This window comes from Gossypium raimondii, chromosome 13 (genome assembly GCF_025698545.1).
Source record: "Gossypium raimondii isolate GPD5lz chromosome 13, ASM2569854v1, whole genome shotgun sequence".
NCBI classification, from domain to species: Eukaryota; Viridiplantae; Streptophyta; class Magnoliopsida; order Malvales; family Malvaceae; genus Gossypium; species Gossypium raimondii.
The window spans coordinates 33,019,741-33,029,711 of record NC_068577.1 but is presented as its reverse complement, the minus strand read 5'-3'; the positions used below and the strand labels follow the sequence as shown (position 1 = coordinate 33,029,711).

General features: G+C 33.9%; 1 protein-coding gene across 1 annotated transcript; it reads right to left on the bottom strand.

Moving 5' to 3' along the window:
* Nucleotides 1-548: 548 nt before the first annotated feature.
* Nucleotides 549-9,132, bottom strand: LOC105783414 (branched-chain-amino-acid aminotransferase-like protein 1). Its single transcript, XM_012608855.2, has 20 exons — nt 8,927-9,132; nt 7,682-7,780; nt 6,877-6,948; nt 6,383-6,475; nt 5,959-6,096; nt 5,636-5,694; nt 5,084-5,186; nt 4,292-4,480; nt 4,084-4,184; nt 3,852-3,906; nt 3,630-3,716; nt 3,395-3,446; nt 3,089-3,174; nt 2,838-2,891; nt 2,325-2,408; nt 1,936-2,007; nt 1,685-1,765; nt 1,216-1,251; nt 941-1,089; nt 549-743 (listed from the first exon to the last, which is right to left on the bottom strand). Exons 1-19 carry the CDS (start codon nt 9,017-9,019, stop codon nt 961-963), a joined length of 1,683 nt encoding a protein of 560 aa, XP_012464309.2. The 5' UTR covers nt 9,020-9,132; the 3' UTR covers nt 549-743; nt 941-960.
* Between the last annotated feature and the right edge of the window lie 839 nt (nt 9,133-9,971).

The following is a 9,971-nucleotide window of genomic DNA, read 5'->3' as shown; positions in this document are numbered from 1 at the left end:
CGAATATTTCTTTCTCGAGTCAAACAACTTGAATACAATATTCTTCCGCCTTCTTCCCTTATCAAATTTCAATTAATTTATTTTCAATTTATCTTATTTTTAATTTTTAATTTTATAAAATTTTGATAATTTATATGTTTTTCTAGATTATATATACTTTTCTAATTTTTTATATTTATTTCCATTTTATATTTTTAATGCGTATATATATTTAATAAAAGAATATTTACTTTTTTTAAATACACATAGGATTGGCAATTAATTTTTTCAACGATTGCCAAAAAAAGACTAAAAATGTAGTAGGAGCATACCAATTTATGAACCGAGTGTACTTTTTAAGTACTAAATTGGATAAAAAATTTAGATACTAAAGTGAAAAATAAGTATATTTGAGAGGTCAAATTGTGAATTAAGCTTTTTAAGAGTACAATTTGCAAATATGATTTTGTAAAATTTGATGGTGAGAAAACAGGTATAATTAAGCCTTTTAAGAGTAAAATTTGCACATCGTCCGACATAAAATTCAGATGCAAATATTTCAAACAAAATTACAAGTTGAACATCGATGATATTATAATGACTTGATAATAAGATTCAGTTTTTCACAATTTATTGGGATGCATTATTTGTCATTGTTTTTCACAATCAGTTTCATAGCGAACAGCTGTAATTGAATACAAAGTTCATACATCCAAATTCTCCAGTAAGCATCGTCTTGAAATTTGACGTTCGATAATGGCAACCTGGTACGAGGAATTTTGGTTAGTGAAAAAGAATCTCGAACAGGAAGCTAGAAGATAGACTGACCAAACAGTTTGCTAAACGAAACAAGATTTTCCATGCAAACAAACAGACAATAAATCAACCCCTTTTTCAATATAGAACATTTGAGCTCCCCTTGAATCTTTTAAGTTTGGAAATTATCCAAAAGAGAGTGAACCTTCTTTCAGACACTGTCATTTATGTTTCAGGGTTGGTTGGTATTGGAGCTCCGGACTCTTCTGTCAGTTTTTTATAAGCATTTTGCAACCTTCGAGTGACCGGCCCGACTTTCCCGTCGCCAATGATGCGCCCATCGATTTTCACAACCTGTTACAGAAATATTCGATCAGCTAGATAGAACAAGGTGATATAAATAGTTAGCTTGTATGTTGTATAAGCAAACAGCGAAATCTTAAGGTCTCAAATAGAATATTTAGAAAGAAAGGAACTCACCGGGCTGAGTTCTCCCATTGTTCCAGTAGTCCATACCTGCAAGGCATCGTTAGAATCATAACTCAAAACACAGGTAAAAGATATATTCACAATCAAGGTAGATAAATTGAAAGTTGACCATTATTAACAATGTACATGCCATAATATCATACATTTGTTGGCCTTGGCCTACACTCGAAGGATTAGCTAAGAAGTCTGAGTTGAACAATATGATTAATAGAAACAACCCGAACATCTTCTATTTGATATGAAGGTTACTAACTCAGAAAAATATATATATGAAGGTTACTGGGCTAGCTACCATAATTAACACTTGTCTCGCAACAATGAACTTTAAAATATAACATAGGATAGAAGCAAATAAGGCCTTTTCACATGGTTCAAAGGATCTTCATCAATTATATGCAGTTACTTTTGAATTTCAGAAGTATTCCATATAAATGCTTTTGATAGAAAAACAACAGGATACCTCATCTGCTGCATGGAACTCAGATAAGCTAATTCTTCGTTCCACTAGCTCAAATTTTTCCTTTACAACAAGCTCCATAATCTGCAATCCAAACGGCATGAAAGGCATATCAGTGCCAATGATACAATATAAAAGTACAAATGAAATAGTTGAAATTCTCATGACAAAATTGTCTGCTTGAGACCAGGAAGTTCTGATATTTACGAGCCTAAATATAAATTACAGCTCAAATGAATGTTTAAGAAACTTACAGTTGCTCGAGTAATCCCAGGAAGACAATAATCAGCATGAGGGGTTAAAACACGGCCTTTCTTGACCAAGAACTGCAACGTGAAACATAAGAATGTTTCAGTTACAGATTTTCAACTTTCAAAGCATATGCATTAGAAAAAAAGCTTTTCCTTCTATAACCAACTAAATGCATTTGAACATTCCACACCATCAATGTTATTAGTTATCGAGATGAATGGCAAACTATGGTATTTTTGCAGTTTTTTATTTTTGGTAAAAACAATGGAAAATAACCAAGAACAAAGATGAAGATTATTGATGCATATCGATACCATACTCAGTCTTAATGTTCCCCAAACCCCCAATTCATATATAGATCTAAGCTATTGGGGGGAAATCCTAGTCTTACAATGTTTGTGGCATTTGTTTCGGATACATAACCATCCTTGTCGAGCATGATTGCATCATCGGCATTCGCATTATTCCCTTCTATCTGCATTGGACCACACAAATCAATTTTATCCCAAGAGACAGTTTAACAAAAATGCATATCTGGCATTAGTCTGAGAAACATAATCTCCACCATAACACAGGAAAATATACAGGTCATATCATCCATCATGGTTTACACCCTTAACCCAAACAAAACAAAAATAGCCAAACCTAGAGAGAAAGGTCTACTGAAGCTTTCAGGTAAGAAAATCTGAAACTAAATACAGTTGTTATCTTGCGAAATTTGATTAATCAGTTGATGATACTGTCAGAAGCATTTAAAGATAGTAAGCCGTCAAATTGAGAACAATACTTGCTCGAATAGCATGAAAGAATGAAAACAACATTCAAATCATAGATCAGATATTAGAACATCATCTACTCTTAGCTTTATCGTAAAATCAAATGAAAGTCCTGCATTGGACACTACCTTTGCCAGTATGTTATTCAGAAGATTATTGTGGTGAATCTTTGAGTCCAAATTCTGAAAGGAATAAAGAAAAACAAATCAAAATCAGCTGATTAGAAAGATAAAATTCCTTAAAGTTGAATACTATTAAATCGAAACAACCACCCAGCATTTCATCCCACAAGAAGCAACAGCGAGACCTGACATGATATGTTCTTGCAATTCTGTACCTAGTAGAAAATAGTGGCAAGAAAAGACACCAAGAATCTTACATTTGGTGAATTACGACGTGTTGTAGCTGTAACAAGTTTTATACCACTCTCATTGTCATAAACCGGGGGTTTCCATTCAGGAAGCACTGCATTTTTTCCACAAGAAACATTAAGCACATCAGCTGAAAACCCACAAATCACAACAGCGCATTCTCTACTTATAAAGGGAATGTTGCTAATATTATGCAAATACACTACGATAGCATATTCCAAATGCGGTACAAATTCGCAGCTAATACCCATGTTTCAATAGATACAAGCACATATGAGTATCTCTATGGTATATGGACTTAAAAATCTCTCTACCAATCAAAGTGCAGCCATATTGATTGAAAGCAGGGCTCATCCCTGAAGTAACCTGAATAAGATGAAAGTAAAGCATATTAGGGAAGAAAATATAAGGCCTAACTAAGAATTCACGAATGTCAATTACAAACTTTTTGCACCACTCTATTTTTTAGCCCAAATAGGGGAGTATCTTAGACAATTCAATGATTCCTCAAGTATCAAGAGACCGGGAGAAGGTGAAAATGTTTCATACCTTTTTCCCACGAGTAAGTGTTAATCGAATGTGTGTGTTATCGAACATTCCATTGGCATTGAGGGTTCTGAAGATAGCCTCTTTGATCTGCAATGATGAAACATGTTACTAAGAAAGAAACGGTTAACTTGCTTGCACGAAAAATGGTCATCAAACAATGCTAAACCCATGAAACATTGATATTTTCAGACAGTGAATTCAAATTTGTCTGCTGATCCTAACCTGATCGCGGGTAGGAACATTGATGAAAGCCAGAGCCTTTGCAGAATCAAACATCCTTGAAAAATGAACCAAAGAAAAAATTCAAGAAATCATTAGGCGTTATCAGAAAGGACTCACAGAAGCCCACATATGTGTCATTCATTCATCTTTCCCCATACAATCAACCTTATCATGATTAATACTAGTGCAGTTCCTACTTAAGGGAATTCATTAAGCATTTAGTTTCACCAACCTATCTAGATGCTCTTCAAGCTTAAATATCTTTCGATTGTAAATTCGAAGTCCTTCCCACACAGCATCACCACCTTGGACAACTGAATCAAATACTGAAACCTGGTAATGCATTGCAAGAATGAGAAACCTGATATACCTATGAACTAACGATCATAAAGTTTTAAGTCAATGAAGAACAGATTGAGAATGGTTCTGGGATTAAGTACCTTTGCACTCTCACGAGGTACAATCTCATCACCAACCCAAGCAAGCAGCTTCGCATTCTCAGGAACTGGAAGATCGGGAACCGGTAAGGGAGACCTTAAAAGGGAAGATGTCTGCCTCACGTTGCGCTTTAGCAAGTTATAGAAAGGTAGACTTTGCTCCAACAAGTCATAAAATGAGAAAGGAAATGGCTGAAAACATGTACAAGATTAAACATAACTCTATCAACCCTTCAATGATTTAAGCACTTCTTGTAATGATTTTCAAGATATAGTTTATTTAAAAGTGATATCAAGGTTTGAAATGATAGAGAGATTAGTTTACAAGACAAAAAGCAAAGAGATAATGTCATGGCATATAATCCAAAGCTTCTAAAATAGGTTTTTGACAATTGTTTCTTTCATAAAATACTCTACTTTCAGCACATCAAGAATTGAAATAACTCACTATAGATCCAACAATATTACAAAGAGAAGAACAAGGCTGAAGGCCTAAGCTTATCAGTCTGAACATAAATACAATTTAATCATGCTACTCCAACTCTTCATTTTGCTTGAAGTAATCGAACATGGTATGAGGATATGACCCTCAAGGACCCCTCCAAATACATGCAAAAGCTTAGAAAATGTTGAACATACCCATATCCAACACCCACACCCAAATTCAAGTAACATGAAGTTAAAAGAGGGTAGAGACACTTCAACTACAAGATGACTTTATGAATTTAGTTTCAAGACAAGCAACTGGTTTATAATTCATGATTTGAAATGAAAATAATTAAACAGGTCACATACCCTAGGGTACTTTCTTGGGGATGCAAAATGTGTTGAGTTATGCACACTTTTATACCACCATGGCGCCCACAAACCATCGATCGGTTTCGGACCAGCTTCCCATCTGATCAATGTTTGATCATAAAGTCATCATGATAATGATATTTTCATAGAAAAGACTATAAATCATATCTTTGCACATAAAGTATGAAATATGACTGCATCAAGCAGTTAATTCTGGTAGAAGTGATGTGTTTGCTAAGTTAAAAAGGGACACATCCAAGAGAAAGACGTGTGCCTATAAGAATAGAAATACAGCTAGTGTCATGAAAAAGCAATTTAATGATCTATATTACTTTGACTCGTCATTTTTTTTAAGTACCCGAGTCTTAAACATATTTGGACATGAGCATGAAGATATAACCCACCAAAAGCATTCTAAATACATGGAAACACTTTAAAAAATTAAACATGCCCAAATCAGATTCTTACTCCTCAGTTTATTGAATTGCATAGCACGAAGAGCAAGTTAGTAAAGGTTTTAGCATAAGGGAAAAGTAAGTTTCCACATGCCTGAGCATTGCATCATGAAAAGGAATATCCAAATCTTTACAAAGACCACGTAAAGTGTCCTGCACATAGATAAGAAGAATAAATATGAATCCACACACACACACACACACACACACACACACACACTCATATAGAGCAATTGTATAATTTAATGAACTGTGGGTAGCAAATATAAGAATGATGAAAAGATGAAAACAGGTATCAGATTTCAAGGTTTGGCAAAATAACAGCTCAATACATTGTAAGATTTCATATGCAGTATGATAACGAGCTTTCTATATAGTGTCATCTTCCAGGTTATCTTATTAGAAAAGATCAACAACCTCAGGATTTTGTTGAAGGTCTGCGGCATCGATAACTGGTGGGGGCTTTCCCAATGCACAAAGCTCACTGTAAATGGAAACCAAATCTCCTAAGCCTAGCTCAAGGAAAGATGGAGGCACAACCTTCTCAAAGGATGACTGAAAATAAGCAGAAATAAAACATAAATATTATCAGTGAATGACATCAGAGAGAACAAATTGTGGACCATTAAGCAGTTCGCCTGAAATTTTCAAATCTTCCAGTGTATAAGCTGTCAAGTTCATAAAATATGCAATACCTTTATAAAGGTTAACATATGAAACCTTAAACAATTCACTTCTAAACAATGCAAAATCTACTATAGAACTACAGATCTCCTTTTAGTTTACTGATATGATTCTCTCTGAGCGAAGTAAAATGGAAAATGAGTTCCAAACAGCTTACCAGTATATTGAGAGGATTTTGTATCAGTATAAAGTGCTTTCCTTTCTGCAGCAAGTCATTTGGCAAACCAGGCACCCGTTGCTTTGCAATATGCTGTATGCAAGAAGAGGGGAATTAGTTCAGAAACTACTAACTCAAAGCTAAAATTTCTAGCTCTGATAACCTAGAATTCAATCTCAGAATCTGCTGATGCATTCCACATAATATGTTTCTCAACAATCTCCATTTTAGTAGAATTGAAATATATAGGAAAAAGCCAAAGTCAACCAAAAAATCCATCACCAAACCGTCTGCCATTGAACATATTTATAACAAATGAAGATAACTTAAGAAATTAACTCCTTTAGAATCAATCTATTCTCAAAGAAACATAAAAATTTCTACCCTTCTCAAGCAAAGTCATACATTCAACATAATACTTAAAACACAAGATTAGCAATAATTTCCAGAATAGAACTAAACTTAAGCTTGCTAGATGGAAATATGTAGATTACCTTACAATACCGGTATCTGTTTTTTCCAGGACCGTAAATAATGTTGTCAACAACTTTATTACCATCGCATTCCTATTCCAAAAAAAATACAAATATGAGGGAGATGCCATTAACAAGTGAAACAAAGAACAAAAACAAAGAGGGAAACCAGAAACTGAAAAAGAAAAGTCATTGTTTAAATTGAAAGGGTCAGACACAAAAGAAACAGAATGCCATGCAATATGTTTACAAAAAATAAAGCATCCTTTATAAAGGTAGGATATTTGATGGAAACAATGATGTTTTCATTCATGTGCTAGAGTGTTTATATATAAGATTAAAAAAAAAAAAATTGTAACAGCATCAGCAAAAAGGTAGCATGACTACAAAGACATTCAGACATTCCAGTTGCTGTCCTTTTGCTTCTGATCTAAACAGACATTCAGACATTCGGAACATGGGTGTGTCATCGCATGTCCGATACATGTTCTTTTGTGTTGGAGACTAGTCTGACACAGTACACTCCCATGACATAAATGTCGGTGCTTCATACACATCAGTCAATTAATTTTGGCTGCCACATTGATCTCATTTTGATTATCTTCTTTCCCTCCATGATTAACCTTTTGTCCCATGATCAATAAAATTATTCAGAGAGATAACCTTAAGAGATATTTGATCTGTAGAACACAACCAAAGCCAACATCTCCAAGGAAGTTTAATCACATAAATTAAGGGATAACATCACCGGTTTAACCCAAAATGGAAGTGTTTCGATAAAGTGAATAAATTCTGGCAAAACATCGGTTAAGCTTATGTGACATACCATCTTAGAGAGAACATCTTCACGGTAGGGCCTTTCAACACCAGTAACACGAAGAAAAGTTCCATACAGAGGTTCATCCAGCACTTCTATGTCATCCCTCTGAGTATGGAAGAAAATGATAAGTGTATATAATATAAGAAAAAGAAAGAGGCAAACAGAGAAACTTGTTGAGAAATTTGCGGCTTCAGCCGCCATTAGTGTCCCTGGATTACACTCATGGACTAAACCCAGTTTTGAAATTCATATTAATATTTTTAGTTACTTAAATGATACAAACCTTTCAGCAGTCTAATAAGCTTCTGAGATGATAAGCTTAGACCATAAGATGGGATACTGTCTAGTTCAACTAAATACAAGTTTTCAGAGCCTATATTTAAGCAAGTTTGATCCTGGAATGTTGAAGATGAAGAATGCAAATCCAAGAAGTAGTAGGATCATGATTCAGTAAAACACTTATTAAACCAGTAGAGCAATACAACTATGTTACTCAAGGTCTTCATTTGTTTATTTTTCAAGTACCCCTGTCTAACAATGACCCATATCTGGACATGAGCACATAGATATGATCCTCAGAGGAACCTTCAAATTACATGGATAAACTTAGAATTTTTTTAACATACCAGTGTCAGATAAATATTTAGCATGGATAAATATTGGCATCGGACACTTGCCAAAGCTTGAAGATACCAGCGAATGTGATCCAAAAGTCTCATGATCAATTAACATAAGCCACTCAAACAGTGAGGTTGGCATATTCCAAAAAACTAAGTCTTGTAATCCCTAAAACAAACATCCATTCAAGTGATTTCACTACCTTTTCATGATTCAACTTCACTTCTTTAATTTTCTCAGCAACCAATCAAACAGCCAAGAACCATAGCACAACAAAACTAATGGGCTAATTACTATGGAATCAGCAATTCCATTTTATCAGCAGCTAGCACATTGGAAAACAAGTAAGATTTTCCTTTATTCTTCATCAACTTGAGCAGAAGTCAATCTTCTTAATAAACCATATTTTGAAAAGAAAGAAAAGTTCAAAATTTGTGTTTTATCTTCATTTTTTCCCAACTTTCCCAGCAAAGGCATGGGGTACTTAAAATTTAATGAAAGATTCCGTTTTAAAACCAACCCAGAGAATATATACAAACAAGATTCATAATATACTTCCATCTTCTTCATTTTTTTCTGTCAAACTTCCTCAGCTACCAAACAAGGAACCCAGAAAAAGGAAGTTGGCATTACCTGAGAAAACGAATACATGAGACTAGTACTGAGTGATCTCGGAGCAGACCAAGAATGGATGACTTCTATCGCTTCTTGCTTTGGGTCTGCCATGGATACTTGTTGGATATGGGAAAAAAGAAGGCAATTCAGAGGAAAAACTGTGTAAATAGATGCTTCAGCTGGTTACAGGCTAACAGAACAACCTCGTTAATGGTAACCCAAAGCTACGATTCTGATGTATTAACTTTCAACGAATTGATACATTTTTTTTAAATTAATTTTTATTTAATAAATTATATTCTTTCGTTTTTTAACTAATATTTCAATTATATATATCGAAATCACTTTTTGAAAACGGGTCGACTCAAATTTTGAAAAACGAAAATGGAGTGCAACCAATACTTTTTATTTAGGTGTGATCGGATCATCTCATAATTAAATCATTTTAATAAAAATTTAAATTTACTAAAACAATAACTTTTGGTCTTATAAAATCCACAAAACGGGTTCGAAAGTCGGTTACGCATGAAAAAGGATTAGCACCCTCGACACGCCCAAAATTGGTATATTGTTGATTAATTAGTGTCTTAATATCGAAAATTTACAAAGATTTTAAAATACGATCATTTTTATTAAAAAAAACGTGTATAATCAAATTACATGTTAAGATCCTCTCATTTCGGAGAGAGAAAATGTCACACCCAATGGGTTAGGGTATGATATTTCACATCCTCAAAAATGAGTTTGTCCTTTAAAAAAACTCATGCAATGAAATTTAAAAGGATATTTAATTTTTTAAGTCAGATGAAGAAATCGAAGCCCAATACGTTAGGGCACAATTTCTCAAAATTTCAAACATTGAATATTGTCTTTATTTTTTTTTAAATCCTCATCTCGAGAAAACAACATGTCATATCCAATGCGTAAGGACACAACGTATCAAATTCCCGAGAATGAGCTTTTTATTTATGTGTTTTGATTAAAGAATATCCTCAATTATTTAGATTTAACGAGGAAAATTAGAACCCAATACGTTAGGGCTCAATCCTCTCAAAGATCCCAA